Source organism: Scardinius erythrophthalmus, assembly GCF_964197995.2.
Source record: "Scardinius erythrophthalmus genome assembly, chromosome: 17".
In the NCBI taxonomy this organism is placed as follows: domain Eukaryota; kingdom Metazoa; phylum Chordata; class Actinopteri; order Cypriniformes; family Leuciscidae; genus Scardinius; species Scardinius erythrophthalmus.
In genome coordinates, this window is record NC_138237.1 from 12,757,340 (window position 1) to 12,775,353 (window position 18,014).

The following is an 18,014-nucleotide window of genomic DNA, read 5'->3' on the forward strand; positions in this document are numbered from 1 at the left end:
TTGAAAACTTGATCCCTAAAAAATTTAGTCACTAAAAAATATTGCTGCTTCTCTGATCCAGTGTCATTTATCAGGAATCCAATTGTTTTTGTGTTCCTCATGCTGGCCGGTGCAAAAATCAATACAGAACCCACCGTCATTCCACACTGAAACCACCAGGCAAGGGGTAAAGTGCTCAAATACACAAAAAAGTACACATCAAACACACAACAAACAATACACACATGAAGCTACATACCCAGAATATCATCAAATGTGGCATGCTCATGATCCTGGAGATAAAAATAATAAAAGCAATCAATACAAATGCACAGATAAGACTTAACGACATTGCAGGACTAATTGTAAAGGGAAAATGTTCTTTGTATAATGCTTAATTTCACTAATCTCTAATATGCACTCGTCCGGTCTAGATAACATTACTGGCTCCTGCTTTTCTTTGTGCAGTTGAGGACGTGTTGTCGTTTGCTCTTCACTTGTTTGTCTAAACCCTCGGACAGTATTTTGCGACGTGTCCAGCTATATCTCATCCTATACAGTACCCTTTCTTTATTGCACAGGGCATTCTCCATGGAATTTTCAAGTGCGAAAATCCGTAACCTTTAAATTGATATCTAGTGTTTAACATAAAAACTTGATGTTACCTGTAATATTTGGATGATGTGTCATGTCCATACTAAGTGATGCAGAGTAAAAACAGGTTTGACTTACATAGAGTATGGGTATAATAGAAGGATCCTCCTTTCGAATAATATTGGGAACATATTCTGCTTTGGGCACTTTCGATGAAATCAGCTAAAAGATACAAAATCACAGAAATGAAAATGATCAATTACATGAAGGATTTTTAATTAAATGTAATTAAAGGAATAGTTCAGTCAAAAATGAAAATTTCCAGATTACTGTATTTAATTCAAGACCATCCAAGATGTACATGACTTTCTTTCCTCAGCCAAAGAGAAATTAAGGTTTTGAAGGAAAACATTCCAGGATTTAATGCAAGTGAACGGTGCCACGTAGATCATTTTTGGCAGGCCAAAATCCATTTAGGCAGCTTCAAAGGGCTCCACATGACCCCAGCGAAGAATAAGGTGAAATGATGAGTCATTTTCGGTGTTGGGGAAAGTTACATTTAAAAGTATTGTGTTACAATTTTGCATTACTCCCTAAAAAGGTTACTAATTGCATTACTTAATTACTATTTATGTAAAGTAATGGTACATTACTTTTCCATTACTTTTTCTCACCTGGGCTAATCTTGCTTGTTTGTTTTTTAATAACAAAAAAAGCTCTATTTTCAGCAAATGTAAAGGCCATTTCAGACCAAAAGTGTAATGAATAAGCCTCAGGTTGAAGGAAATGTAAATTCACACCTGTACAGTAGAGGGCGCAGCTCAAACAAAACTTTCAGCTGTGCTGCCATTCTGAATTGAAGAATAGGACGCTGGAGAAAGTTTAAAACTCTTACTTCAGCAATAAAAAATTAAATAAAAAATAAAATGAAAAAAGGATACAAATGTGATGTTGATCTAGTAAAGTGAGATTAAAAACAATATATTTGTGATATTTAACATTTAAATATTGTAGGTTTGAGTTTGCATTGGTTTTCATTCATTTTGAGGAATACTAAATCTGTTTTTGTGCAAGTGAGATGAGCCTACAATACAATAGCCATCCTGTTTAAACAGCACACACAACGCCTCAGCACTTTCAACAAGAGTTTCTCAAAAAACTAATTTCTCTCAACATGTGGACAGGAGAGCTGTCAGTCAATAAATGGGAAAACAAAGTAATTTGCGTTACTTATTTGAAAATTAATGCAAGTTACAAGAAGATATTTTGTTGTAAATTTTAAAGTAATGAGTTACTTTACAAGTTGAAAAAAGTAATCTCATAACACACATTAATCTGATTACATAACAACCTGTAATGCATTACCCCCAATGCATTTTTTTAATTTATTTTTTTATATAATTATATAATTTAACTACAAATGCTCACCTTGGTCCAGCTCTACAAAACACGTTCACGAGATTACTTTTTTCAACTTGTAAAGTAACTCATTATTTTAAAATTTACAACAAAATATCTTTTTGTAACTTGCATTACTTTTCAAATAAGTAATGCAAGTTACTTTGCTTTCCCATTTATTGACTGACAGCTCTCCTTAAGTTCACGACCTCTCACGTGATGTATGCACGTGTGGAAGGACACATGTAACGTAGGCGCCATTTTTTACAAGAGAAGTTTACATCCAGGATACACCCACAAACGAACAATTTTTAACAATAAAATGAAACAAATACTAATATACAGCAACAACCATTTGTTTTGGACAGAGCTCCTTCTCTACCCTTGTAAACAATTCTTTCTGTTTACGTCACGTGTGACCTTCCCAACTTGCATACACGTGAGAGGTCGTGAACTCAACCATCTTGTGATCTTGCTTTGCAGCGTTTTTTTTTTTTTTTTTCTGAAAATATGACTGATTGTTTGGCTAGAGAAGACCCTTATTTAGCTGGGGTCATGTGGAGCCCTCTGAAGCTGCCTGAGTATGGATTTTGAACCATTCCCTTGCATTAGAAGGAGAAAACTCCTTATTTCTCCTTATTAAACCATTCATTTCTCTTCGGCTGAGGAAAGAAAATCATATACATCTTGGATGGTCTTGAGGTGAGTAAATAATCAGGATATTTTCATTTTTTGGGTAAACTATTCCTTTAAGTTAAATTAAGTAAAAATAGAACTATATACTTTTAATAAAAACTAAACTATAATAAAACATTTAAAAACAATAATGTATACCATAATTTTAGGAGGGATGAAGTCGTCCCCCTCACATGCCAGTCTCTCCATCTCTCTCTCCTCCTCCCAGTCCATGTCTTCACATCCGCCCTCGTCCGGAGTACAGCAGGTGGTCTGCAGATCCCCACCTGTGGCACCACACAACACAGCAGAGATGGACAGTTCAATGATGGACACAGGGAAAAGCAGAATAAACACAAAGAGGAGAAAGGAACGAAGTGACAAGAGGAATGAGAAGATGAGAATAGTGGTGGAGAAAGAGAAAGGTTGAGATAAAGAGACAAAGATAAGATAGATGCAGTAAATATATGTGTGTATATATATATATATGTGTGTGTATATATATATATGTGTGTGTATATATATATATATATATATATATATATATATATATATATATATATATATATATATATATATATATATATATATATATTACATGGACTGCAGGACTCTTAGTTTTGTTTCCACGTTAGGGAGTCATATTCTGTTAAAGAAAAAGTTCACCCAAAAATGTTATTCCAAACCTTTATATTGTTATATTTTTATGTGGAACATATAAAGAGAATTTTTTAGGACATCCCACAGAAGGATAATGGTGAACACGGCTCCACGTCAAGCTCCAAAAAAAAACATCAAAAACAAACCCCACAAAAAGTATTTTTTACTTTTACATCATAAAAGTAGTTCATGTGACATTATCTACATTTCATATTGCTTAATATTTCAAGTCGAGTAAAATTTCAAGTAAAATATTGAAAATATTTTTTGCTAACTAAAATAAGACAAATATTAGATGAAAAACTTTACAAACTTAAACAAAACTTTACTAATGAAACTAAATAAGTTTAAATAAAACTTAAACTGTATTAATAAATAGAAATGTACTGGAAATCTGTATGTAGAAATAAATTTAAGATAAAGAAAAATAAAAAATATATACATACACATAAATACATTTAATTGCAATTAAAAAGGCAATTGAACATTTTGATAAATACTATAATAGTAAATAATACTAAAATAACTCTGGTCTGAATTCATATGATAACTTTGTGTGAACAGATTAAAATTCCTTCATTTTCCACGAAAAAATTAACAAATTGTGGGTTTGAAATGACATGAGGGTGAGAAAATGATGACAGTATTTTCATTTTTGGGTGAACTATCCCTTTAACAGCCAAAAAGGCAAGAAGGTAAGATGCTTTTCATGAATTTACTGTGAAAGCCTCTTCACACTAAGTATGATTAAAAACAAAAAAACAATCCTGAATCACTTGTTTGACTGCAATCCATTTAAATATACAGTACACCTAATTAGAGTTACAAATCTAAAACTGTAAATGACTGACAGTAATGTCAGTAGTATGAAAGACAGTAAAAGGGAGAGAGAAAAAACTCCATTAGAAAACCAGCACCACAGAAAACCAGGCAGCTATAGAGAGAGAAAATGGACAGAGAAAAGCAAACACACAAATATTACAACTTTAAGTCAAATGTTTGCAATCGTTCATCAGGCTCCCCAAAAACACAGGTGTAAAGAATAAATATGATGACAAAAATAAGTCCGAAGACAAACTACACACAGAGCTAACATGCTGACACAGAATTCTAGTGTGCACACACATACATCTCCAGAGTTCAGACGCTCCAGGCAGGACATATACTCACAGAGAGAGAAAGAGAGGAGCACATATTCGGGACAGAACCACGCTCAAGGGAAGACAGACAAACAGGATCAGCATCAAGAGCAGGGGAGGCACGTCACTGCGAGACTGTGTATGTGAGGGGTTATAGAAGTGTTCCATAGGGTCTGCAAGAACTTCCAAGAAGGCTTCTGAGGATTTTTTGTGCACTAACATTCAAAAGTTTGGTGTCAGTAAGATTGTTTTTAAGAAATAATACTTTTATTCAGCAAGTATGCATTAAATAGATCAAAAGTGACGGTAAAAGATGTTTGCAGTGCAACAAAAAATTATATTTCAAATAAAAGCTGTTTTTCATCCAAAAATCCTGAAAAAATGATCATGGTTTCTATAAAAATATTAAGCAGCACGACCATTTTCAACATTGATAATAATAAGAAATGTGCATAGGATGATTTCTGAAGGATCATGTGACAGAGTAATGATGGTGAAAAATCAGCTTTGCAATCACAGGAATAAAGTACATTTTAAAATATATAACACAGAAAACTTAAAAAATTTAAAATTGTAATAATACTTTAGAATATTAGTATAATTACTGTATTTTTGATCAAATAAATGCAGCCTTTATGAGAATAAAAGACCTCTTTCAAAAACATAAAAAAAACTCTTACTGACGCCAAGCTTTTGAACGGTAGTATAAGTATTATCTGGTTCTGTCAATCATTTTATATAGTGATCTTGACATATGGGAACGCTAAGTGTGTCAAAGTGGCATGTAGGTGTCCGTGTGTGTGTTTGTGTGTGTACAGGTGGACTCACTGTCTTTTGAGTCGTGTAGGGAGTCTGGTTTGACAGGGGTCGGATCGCTCCAGGATCGGTTGAAACTCTTCGCCCTGCGCTCTGCAAATGCTAGTGAAGTGGAGAGATGGTCACACGCACACGCACGCAACGCCCCATGATCCTCACACGCTGTGGGCCGCAGCACATTCAGTACACTCAAACACACCAACAACCATTTGTCCTTTGCTGCACTTGAATCACACACACAGAAGCAAAATCGACCAATCCTCAATTGTTGTTTTATTGGTTACAATGACGCAAAACTGTCAATCATCCTCCATACAAACACACGAACATTCCCAATATACACATGCACATGCTAACCTACATTCGCAAAGCAATGCATCACATGCGCAAACACAAACACATGAAACAAACACAAATGGAGCTGTGCGTTCATTCATACTACATATTCACACATCGACTCACTTTGTGCTTTCATTCTTCTGCTGCCCACCATTCTTAAATGCTTCCGGAAATTCCTAGAAATTAGTCGAAGACAGAAAAAAGTGGAAGAAGGATAAATCAGGTCATCAAGACCACATGAAAACATCAACAGCATGTGTGTGACATTCCACCAAAAACCCTTCGGCAGTCAATAAATCAAATCATATCCGCGCTTGAAGACGTGAAGAGATTTCCCTTGGGTTATTCAAAAGAGCAAACATATTTTGAAGGCCATATGAAACCCAAGCGCTTCGCTAAATATTTGCACCACGTAGGCTGACGGAGACTCGAGCAGACGTCCTTGCTTGTGTGCACTCCAGTGCAATATTGAACCAGCAAGCGTGTATTTCTTTGAGCCATTTGGCATCTCTCCAGCTGACTAAGAAAGCAGACAGGGAAAAATGCCACTGCAAGAAGAGTCTGTCCCACACCTCCAACATGTCTGTTACTCCATGACAACTGTACACAACTGTACTCCTATACCCATGACAACTGTACACTTAATTGTAATGCTTGAAACACTAGTACGGAGTGGACAAACGACAGACAGAAGACAGAAGCATTATAAATTGTCTTTGAACACATTTCAGAACATTTCCATTTACACATGAATTCAAGCACTTGCGTACACTATTCTTAGCAATTTTGTAGTATAAACAGTGTAAGTAGTGTGTTCACACTGAAAATTCCAACAAGAAAAAGGGCACTTTATACCGGTTGATGCACTTATTTAACTGAACAAAAAATGAATTGTGGAATGTTGGACCAGATGCACTCAACAGTCGCAGCATTGAATAGGTAGCCAAAAGGGAAGGGCTATCAATCAGACTCCGATGATGACAAAATAACCTTTTATATATACAGTAAGTGCACAGTACGTCATTTGGGACGCAACTTATAATTTGGCCTTATAGTCCTTGTTCAAACAAAAACGACACTCTTGGCAGAAATGCAGTTCTACACATGGCTTGCGCACTGGGGAAGCAGATCCTCATTAGCAAGTGCATTGTGTTGGAAAATGTAATTTTATTGAGTCTGTTCTGTTTTTCTCAAAGTGTCCTGTTTTGTGACATAATTACATTGTAGATCATCACTAATTGGAAGGGAAGGTAATGAGAGGACAGGAAGAGTGAAGCAGAAACAGCAGAGGAAGAGAGCAAAAGGACTCTGTTTACACATGTGACAGAGCTGTGCCCACCTGTGAGAGGAGGGAGATATGGAGAAATCTCCTTTTCTGTCTGTCTTACGGCTTATTTACACCCACGTGCATTAGAGAGAGAGAGCGAGAGAGAGAGAGAGAGAGAGCGAGAGAGAGAAACCTCCCTCGCCCCCGCAGCTGAGGATGAGTCAGAGCCTTTCTTCACCATTGTCTCTTTTCATTCTCTCACTCTCTCTGTCCCATGTCTGCAATCCCTGCTCCTCTATTAGCTCTTTAATTTCATCACCCCCTCTCTCACGCTGATAAACAATTATATTTCCTCAATCATGCCCCTTTCCTTTTTTAAAGAAATATTTAACCAAAAATGAAAATTCTGTCATCATTTCCTCACCCTCATGTTGTTCCAAACCCATATGACTTTCTTTTTTTGGAGAGGCTGCTCACTGCAAAGCCAATGAGTGGAGCTTGACGTACTGCTTCCTCTTGCTGGATGTGATGGGTGGAGCTAAATTGTCCAACTACACCCTAACCCTATCCATAACCTTATCGCTAAACATAACTCCACTCATTAGGTCAACTACACCCTAACCCTATCCATAACCTTATCGCTAAACATAACTCCACTCATTAGGTCAACTACACCCTAACCCTATCCATAACCTTATCGCTAAACATAACTCCACTCATTAGGTCAACTACACCCTAACCCTATCCATAACCTTATCGCTAAACATAACTCCACTCATTAGGTCAACTACACCCTAACCCTATCCATAAGTTTATCGCTAAACATAACTCCACCCATTAGGTCAACTACACCCTAACCCTATCCATAACCTTATCACTAAACATAACTCCACTTATTAGATCAACTACACCCTAACCCTATCCATAACCTTATCGCTAAACATGACTCCACTCATTAGGTCAACTACACCCTAACCCTATCCATAACCTTATCACTAAACATAACTCCACCCATTAGGTCAACTACACCCTAACCCTATCCATAAGTTTATCGCTAAACATAACTCCACCCATTAGGTCAACTACACCCTAACCCTATCCATAACCTTATCACTAAACATAACTTCACCCATTAGGTCAACTACACCCTAACCCTATCCATAACCTTATCACTAAACATAACTCCACTCATTAGGTCAACTATACCCTAACCCTATCCATAACCTTATCGCTAAACATAACTCCACTCATTAGGTCAACTACACCCTAACCCTATCCATAACCTTATCGCTAAACATAACTCCACTCATTAGGTCAACTACACCCTAACCCTATCCATAACCTTATCGCTAAACATAACTCCACTCATTAGGTCAACTATACCCTAACCCTATCCATAACCTTATCACTAAACATAACTTCACCCGTTAGGTCAACTACACCCTAACCCTATCCATGACCTTATCGCTAAACATAACTCCACTCATTAGGTCAACTACACCCTAACCATGTCCATAACCTTATCGCTAAACATAACTCCACTCATTAGGTCAACTACACCCTAACCCTATCCATAACCTTATCGCAAAACATAACTCCACTCATTAGGTCAACTACACCCTAACCCTATCCATAACCTTATCGCTAAACATAACTCCACTCATTAGGTCAACTACACCCTAACCCTATCCATAACCTTATCACTAAACATAACTTCACCCATTAGGTCAACTACACCCTAACCCTATCCATAACCTTATCGCAAAACATAACTCCACTCATTAGATCAACTACACCCTAACCCTATCCATAACCTTATCGCTAAACATAACTCCACCCATTAGGTCAACTACACCTTAACCCTATCCATAACCTTATCGCTAAACATAACTTCACCCATTAGGTCAACTACACCCTAACCCTATCCATAACCTTATCGCTAAACATAACTCCACCCATTAGGTCAACTACACCCTAACCCTATCCATAACCTTATCGCTAAACATAACTCCACCCATTAGGTCAACTACACCCTAACCCTATCCATAACCTTATCGCAAAACATAACTCCACCCATTAGGTCAACTACGCCCTAACCATAACCTTATCGCTAAACATAACTCATAACATAACATAACTCCAAATTAAACTAAGCTGGACGTTATTTGGATCTGCAGTGAGCACCACTTGTTATTTTGTGGATCATAGAAAGCAATATTTCGCTATTTAAACCAATATTAGGATTTATTTAAATACATTTAAATTTATTCTATTATTATTATCTTGGGTGCTCTTCTATATACTATATAATGGAGCAATCGCTCTTCAAAAAATCTATATATCATATAAAGTTGTCCTCTGGTATAAAATATATTTAAAAGTTAATTTTATTGTGCTTTCCATGCCATTTTTGGAGCTTGACAGCTCTAGTCCCATTCACTTTTATAGAATGAAAACGAGCAGCTGGACATTCCAGCTGTATTTTTATTTAAGTTCTACGGAAGTAACTCATTCAGGTTTCGAATGACATGAGGACATAAGGTTATTGATGACAAATTTCAGGTGAACGATGTGATTTTTCTGGTCACCTCAGCTTTCAGCTATTACTTCTATACCACGTTGTCTTTCCCCTACAGCAGCTGTGCATTGTGGGAGACATCTGGCTGGCTGCTCTAGACTGCTGTTCAATATGACCTTTCCGGCTCCTATTCGTCCCCACCCACAGGAGCAATTCTGATTACGTAATCGTATGCTAGCCTTGTCTTCCACTCATTCAGATTCTCACTCTCCTCCTTTCATCTCTCTCCCTTTCATTATCTCTCTGTCCTTCCCTCCTTCTCCTGAATATATGATTGCAGTCTATCATTTGTCTCATAGGGTTGACTTTCCAGAGACGCATCACACCACCCCTGTCCAACAATATACTCCTGAATCATCTGTTACTGTGATACTATTACCATCTGGTCCTGTTTCAATTATCCCTGATCCTTAGAGAGGACTTTGAATGAAACATAATGGCTAAAAAAACAAAGGCCAAATAATCTATTTAATACCAACAACAACAACAACAACAACTTTATTGATTATATGAAGAATATGCTAATAGATCAGATCAGTATACTTTATGATAATCTGTACTATTATGCAATATATGCCATTTTCCCTGTGGCTTTAAAGAGGCTTAGAAATGATAAAATGTGTGTGTGGATGGGATTATAAACCTTATCAGCATGGCTCATGAATATTAATTAGTTGACGTAATGCTCATCCAGTAGTCATATCCGATTTGCTGAAAACCAGCCAAATTAGGATTACAGTTTACTAATTCAATTGAATGCTGATATAACCGGTTTGCAGAAGCTGCACTATGGAGTAGTTCGAAAAGCACAGAAGAACATTTTAAAAAGGGAACATCAATAATCACTGTAAAAAAAAATGTGCATTTTAATATGTTTATTTCAATTCCATTTGTTTTACTGAATTAACCTGAACATCAGAGACATTGTTTAGTATTGAGAATGTCTATAATATCTCTTGTGGCCATGTTCACAGTGGCTTGGTTATTTTTAATAACCCCCTATTTCTGAAGTTAAAGCAGCTGCATTTTCCTTTCAACTTGCATTATTCAGTCAACACCTCAGTTACACAACACTCAGTTACACAACACTAAAAAGGTGGTTTGTGACTGCGAAACAAAAAGCAATCCTAAGGTTTGTTGTAACCATTCGAATCTGAGTCTCATCTCAACCCAACAACACAGCAAATTAGGGGCTAGAGTGCTTAAGGTGGTTCTCGCCAAAGAATAAGGAAAGAAAGAAGATGGATGGATGGATGGATGGATGGATGAACACCTCCTTTTATGTAATGGATGGATGAATGGATGGATGATGTATGAATGAACACCTCCTTTTATGTAATGGATGGATGGATGGACTGATGATGGATGGATGAACACCTCCTTTTATGTAATGGATGGATGGATGGACTGATGATGGATGGATGAACACCACCTTTTATGTAATGGATGGATGGATGGATGATGTATGAATGAAAACCTCCTTTTATGTAATGGAGGGGTGGATGGATGAACACCTTTTATGAAATGGATCGATGGATGAACACCTTATATGTAATGGATGGATGGATGGATGATGGATGGATGAACAACTCTTTATGTAATGGATGGGTGGATGGATGAATAAACACCTCCTTTTATGTAATGGATAGATGGATGGATAAACACCTCCTTTTTATGTAATGGATGGATGGATAAACACCTCCTTTTATGTAATGGATGGATGGGTGGATGGATGAATAAACACTTCCTTTTATGTAATTAATGGATGGATGGATGGATGGATGGATGGATGGATAGATAGATAGGGCTGTACTGCCAAAGCTCTTTCTCTGTCTGACAGGAATAAAGGCAGCGATAAATGAGAGGGCTTCAACAAAGTACCTCTGGATGGCGGCGGCTGACTCCACCTCACTCTTTCTCCTCTTTCTCTCTGCTAGACTCCGGAAAACCCTGGCAGGAGGTGACACAGCTTTAATGGCAGAGGGCAAGGCTCACTTGAGTGCGGTTAGAGGTTAGAGCCATGCTCATGAAGGGGCAGTGTTAGCCTGGGGTTAATCAGGAAGAGCTCCTTCTGGGCAAATAAAGCCACGGCACAGGCTTGCACAGAAAATCAAAAGACTGAGTATTTATTGTTGATGTGTTGATAAGAAAATATCTTGACCTTCTTCCTGATAACATAACTAACTGCATCACCTACGGATTGAAATTCAATCCAGAGCCACAATTTCTCCTTACAATTAAATAAAATGTGTAATTAAAGGAGAACTCCGGTCAATTTTAACATTGAGCTCATTTTTTTGTACATTTGGAGTGCTGTCAATACAGAGAACAACGACAAAAATCGGTGTTGCCTACACCGAGTTATTCTATTTTTAAAATTTGCACCCTGTTGACTTCAATAGGGCAAGTAGTAAGCCTGCTTTTTAGCCTCTTAACATCCTTTAAGTGTCATTACAAGTGCACAGAAAATGTGAGTGATTCCTTCCGAGTGAACACGGGTGGATCTGACTGCAGTAGATGTTAGAGATATTAATAAAAACGAAGTTAATTCAGCCAGCGCTCATACCTTTGTTTACATCCTGTTTTCGGTGGAAGGCCATAGTAATCGATTGTCGAGTTCACGCGCATAGGTTTAGTTACCAATGATCACGCGCGTGAACTCGATAATCGATTACTGTGGCGTTCCACCGAAAACAGGATGTAAACAAAGGTATGAGCGCTGGCTGAATTAACTTCATTTTTATTAATATCTCTAACATCTACTGCAGTCAGATCCACCCGTGTTCACTCGGAAGGAATCACTCACATTTTCTGTGCACTTGTAATGACACTTAAAGGATGTTAAGAGGCTAAAAAGCAGGCTTACTACTTGCCCTATTGAAGTCAACAGGGTGCAAATTTTAAAAATAGAATAACTCGGTGTAGGCAACACCGTTTTTTGTCGTTGTTCTCTGTATTGACAGCACTCCAAATGTACAAAAAAATGAGCTCAATGTTAAAATTGACCGGAGTTCTCCTTTAAGTAAATAAAATATAAGCAAATAAATAAACTGCACACACCTGCAATCACAAAACCAAATTATCCCGTGGGGCACTTAACATTTCTAGATTATCAACTCAAGTCAAAAGATGATCGGCATCAGCATCTGTCAGCATTTCTAAACCATCCAAGACAACCACATCTCCGTCTCTTGCTGAGGTAATCAGAATTATCCAGACCAGCCTATCAAATGTTTCTCGAAGCTATTTCCTGAATCAAAATGCATCGCTGCATTACACACCACTAAAGCAACATCATCAATCATTCCCTCAGGTTTTCAAACCAAGCGCAATGTGATTCTTTCATACATCAAGGTAAAATCATTTTACTTCAGTTTCATCATATTGACGGCACTGAAATGGCAGTTTCCTCTGAGCTACCCTGAGAAGATTCAATAAATGTTTGTTTCATAGACGTAATGTGTGATTTTAAACAGGTTGGTGTTTTTCTCACACAATTTGAAATTATAGAGCAATTACAGAAAAAAATACTTCAGAGATCCTCAGAAAAATCTAATCCTGTTCAGATAGAAATGCTTATTTTCTTTTATTTCAAAGATTTATTTCAAAGATTGAGAATTGTAAATAAAGCTGAAGAGGTGGGACTGAAGGGATGGTGGTGCAGAAGCTAGCGTTTGATATCACACACTGTCATTTTGTGACATTTAAAGGGTACAAAAGGGATACTCACGAAATCCTGTAGAGCAGAGAGGTGAGGCAGACAAAAAGGAGAGAGAAAGACAGACAGAATGCTTAGATAACCACATTTGAAGAAAGTGTGTGTGGTCATCGCGTACTTGTCGGCTCTCTGAGTCAGTTTGACAGTAAATGTCACAAATGAATGAGTGTTAGTGGCGATACACCTGTTGTGCCATCTGTACTTGAGGTCAATATGGGCTTCAAACTTCAGTGTGTGAGTGTGTGCGTGTGTGTGCAATGAAGTGAGTACTCACGCCTGCATGGTCGTGGAAGCAGTCTGAAAGCTGAACATGTTCTCTTTAGGGAACCAACTGTTATCGTCTGGTTAGAAACAGACATATAGGGACCACATTAGTATGGTTGAAATGATGCATCTGAGTGTATGAATTCTGTCAAACTGAACAAACATATGCAGTGGCCCCAAAAAGTATTTGGATGCGTAAGCCACACTCACTGAATTTCAGTGCACTAGACAACACAATATCAAAGCAAATTAGCACCCAAATTATGCTAGCTTTACTATTCTCAGCTATTTTTGTTATTCAATTTAACTATATAATAGTATATTTAAATATATAAAGTGACACTGTGCTACTTTACAAAAAAATAAATGTCACTTGGTTTGATAATTTTGTCATCTAATGACACTCAATTCAGAAAACACCACTTGCAATAGAAATAATAGTGCCAGTAAAAAATGGGAAGCTCCAATTTTTAACAGATCTGCAAAATTAGGTTTTATTTGAGCTGTAAAGCTGTCTAAATTGTCATTTTTGTGATATGTCTGCTGTTCTAGACTACTGAACCTCTAGTTATTCATCCATGATTCATCTGTGGGTTGTTGCGAGTACATCAAGAGTAAGTCATCCAGGTAAAGACAGACAGTAGCAGATGACTTGTTTGTGTCAGGTTTTCAATTGTCAGACCTTATGAATGTACGCAAACAAGAAAGAGACGTTTATGTCTATCTGCTGATTCAAGACTATTGGAAAACTACCTGCTTAACTTGATGATGAAAGTTTCTGACTTTGCTCAAAGTTGGTAAGTGATTCCTTCACATAGTCTCATGTTAACATGTATAATATTTAAGTAGCATGGCCGTGAAGTATTTTTCCAAGGTGTATATAATAAAGGATGTGAAATAATTGCCTAATATTAACTCTACTTCGGTGCTGCAAGAATATTGCACAATGCCACGATAACCAAATCAAATAGCTCTTATCAGTGTAAAAATGTTTGAGATGACTAATCAAATTACGCAGATTTTATGTTCACAGAAGCAGCTGTGCTGAGTGTGAATTCCAGCACGACGCTTCAGTTAATGGAGATAAAGATGAAATTAGCTAAAACTAAACATTTCATTTCACCATTTTGAATTGAAAAGCCGTTTTCATCATACTTGGCATAAGATTAATAATGAATGCCCAGATATTGTGAATTAATTTAATAAACATAGTTACCTAGCTTTTCTGGTGGTCTCACTTGTCTAAGAAAATGATTCATGAAGCATAAATATCAGTTGACCCTACGTCTATGTTTACTTTCTTCTCTGACACAGACAAAAATGCATCAGTCAAAGCTCAGCTTTGGGAAGGGAAGAGATACAGGGCAAGATAAGGAGATAGAAAGACAAAAAGTGATGGAGATGAGAGAGGAAGAGCAGGAATTGACAAATAATTTATGCTACTGCCCACTGACATGGTTTTAGAGCTATTGTTATCCTATTTTTTGACCTTGAAATGTCTTAAAATGTGGGTGGCATGCCCCCGAACCCCATTGTCAAGCTCAATTTTGGGACCTCTGTATTTATAAAACTCTGCACTCAAACATTCATTTAAGTGTAGTTTAAGTGTCCAAATACTTTTTGGGGCCACTGTGTGCAGATTCACCAGCAACAACATACACACACACACACACACACACACACACATACATGGTCCACTCCACAGAGGGAGAGAGCACAAAAGAGACACACAGGAGAGAGGAGAGAGACACAGGAGAGTGGGAAAAATACAGACCACGGCACATCGAACACATCGACGCCCCCCGTTGTTGGCTGAAACCCACCCCTTCCCCTCGGCCAGAGCCTCTCTCTCTTTCTCTCTCCTGCCTTTCTCCCCCTCTCACCTCTCTCCAGCCCAGTCACGCGGTCCACACTGCACATCCGTTCTAGTGGTGGCCGGCGCTGCTTGCCTGCCTCTCGGGTGCTGCTTTCCAGGTCCAGGGAGCCCTGGCTGCGTGACGGAGCCCCGGGACAGGACTCACACGCCAGGCCACAGTCCTTTCCCTCCCCCCAGCCGCGAATATTGTGCGCGCTGACTGAGCTCTGCAGAGGCTGGGAAAGGTGGTGGTGGTGATGGGATGCCCCATGTTGATGGTGCGACGTTCCAGCACCGGAGATGTGCTGGTGGGGGCTGCTTCCACTGGTCCCGCCATTTCCGCCATGTTGGTGGTTGCCATGATGGTGGTTGCCGTGATGGTGGTTTCCGCTTCCGCTTCCGCTTCCGCTTCCGCCTCCGCTTCCATGGTGGTGGTGGCGCTGAGTCGGAGATGACGAGTTGGAGGACGTAGAGGGCTGGGCAAGTACTTGGGCATGACACGCCTCCCGCCCCTCTTTCAAGACCTCAAGCTCCAGGTTCTCCTTGCTTCCCCGGTTGGTTCCCAGCATGCCGCTCTCTCCAGTGATAGTATAGACCCGGGCAGGCTGCAGGGAGCACTCCACACACTTCTGCTGGTCCTCCTCTGCCGAGAAGCTGCGCTCTAGGGAGAGTCGGCTCTTGGAGGAAGTCGTCGGAGGTGGCGGTTCCAGGAGGCCCACGGCGGGGTTGATCAAGCTGGGGTCGTCGCTGATGGAGGAGCCCTGGAGGGTGCAGCTGTGGAAGTTGTTGTTCTGTGCACACAGGCTGTCTGGGAAATCAGAGTCGTGGCCAACGAGGGTGTCAGACAGTAAGTGATCTTCAAATCAAAGATTAGGACAGATGCAGAGAGAAATAAAGAGGGACAAGTGAGAAACAGCAAGAGATGCACAGAGAAAAAGACAGATGAGACAACACAAACTACATCAAGAAGTGTCTCATGAAACATGAACGAGCCTGGAGTCTGAGAACACCACAGGCTCTAAATGGACCAGATAAAAAAGAACAGTTGAGAGAAACCGCAAGAAAGAAAGAGGAATGGAGATATCTGACCTGATCCGTTGCGGTTCTCAGGATGGGTGTGAAGGTACTCTCCAAATGCACGAGCTGCTCTGCAAAAAAACACACACACATTGGTCATTGGCAGGCCCACATTGTGAATACAGTCACAGCTGAAGGATGGTGTTAGGCACGACGTGCTGCGAAGTCACGAGCAAATGACCCGTTCTATTAATGAATCGTTCAGAAAGACTCCAAAACCAAGTACAGGATTAAATCAGTCTGAAGAATCTTCCAACAAATGAACTCACTAAATCAGACAGAAGAGTTTTGAGTACTTGAAGGGATAGTTCACCCAAAAAAAGAAGGCTCTGTCAACATTTACTTACCCTCAAGATATTTTGAAGAATGCTGTTAACCAAACAGTTTTGGTGCCCATTGACTTCCAGTGCATGAGCAAAATTTATTATCAAAATATCCTATTTTATGATAGAAAAAAAGTCTGTACATGTTTGGAATGACATGAGGCTTAGTAAAGCCTGTTATCATTTTAGGTTTTGGGTAAACTATCCCTTTAGGGTTTCTAAACTTTAGTTAGTATCATTATTCATAACTGGCTGACACATCATATGAAATTTGTATAGGTAAAAATACACAATTGAAAAAGGTATAAAAAAAAATAGTAGTACTCTCAGCTCTATTTAACACATTTCACCATATTAAATCCATTCAACAAAATTCCACAGATTTTCTCCAAAAATCAGCTTAGTCATCATCGGGATACAAAACCACTAAAGCATCACCAGTGTAATCCAGCACAGCATAATCCAGTGACCCTGTCAGCAGCTGATCATATTTAGCATTTACTGCAATCCTTTCAGTACTTAAATCCTAAATTAATTGAACCCATCGTGATGTCTCTTTTACGAGAGAACTTCAGAGCATACCAGCAAGCATTAAAGTCAACATGCATACAGCTGCATATTCTACATGTTAACATTATATCACAATATATTTTATATTTTAATATAATTTTTGTGTTAAAACAATCATAATTTAGTTTTTCATGAAAATGACTGTGAGAGGCAATCACACTGACACTAATAAGAGTTGACTTGCTGCTGTGCCTTTAAGACTATGCAAAATATCTTTTCACATGTGTTGTGACTGCACTTTGTTCTCAGTTCAAATCTGGCACATTAAACTCGTTTATGTACAAATAAATTAGATTTCTGATGATATGACCCCATTTTCCCACAAATGAACATGTGAAAGCCCTTCTAGATACAGTCTAGATGGACGATTGTTCCTTACATGTCGTAACTCCTCCTGCTTCCGGATCCAGCTGTCAGTGTCTCTCACTTCTTTTTCAATTTGAGAAATGACAGGCCCAGTGAGGACTACTCTTAGCCTCTTAATGTCACCTACTAAGCTGACACCAGCCTCGGGTATAAAAGGCTTTTCATAAGGATATGAGTAATGCTCTGCATGCGGCAGCTGTCTGCATCGGGAGGTTTGAAAGCTGGACTCTTCAAACTTGAGAATGTGGCTCAGCTTCTTCAGTGTGAAGGCTGAAATGAGGGGCAGGCATGTGGAAACGCATGTGACAGTGAAAAAGAGGGCATATGGCAGAAAGAAAGGTGGGAAAACAAGACTGGGGGAGAGGAAGGGAGAAAGAGAGAGGAGGAGGACGAGGA

At 38.7% G+C, this 18,014-nt stretch overlaps 1 protein-coding gene across 1 annotated transcript in view; it reads right to left on the minus strand.

Annotated features, from left to right (window-relative positions):
- The window catches only part of nsmfa (NMDA receptor synaptonuclear signaling and neuronal migration factor a), a gene marked incomplete at its 5' end in the record, with an annotated part of 36,763 nt that overhangs the window by 6,657 nt on the left and 12,092 nt on the right, over positions 1-18,014 (minus strand). Inside the window, 8 exons of the mRNA XM_081391913.1 lie at positions 239-272; positions 712-795; positions 2,806-2,933; positions 5,274-5,363; positions 5,724-5,776; positions 13,438-13,504; positions 15,311-16,138; positions 16,372-16,430. Coding sequence (XP_081248039.1) covers positions 239-272; positions 712-795; positions 2,806-2,933; positions 5,274-5,363; positions 5,724-5,776; positions 13,438-13,504; positions 15,311-16,138; positions 16,372-16,430 — 1,343 coding nt within the window. The remainder of the gene's footprint in view (positions 1-238; positions 273-711; positions 796-2,805; positions 2,934-5,273; positions 5,364-5,723; positions 5,777-13,437; positions 13,505-15,310; positions 16,139-16,371; positions 16,431-18,014) is intronic.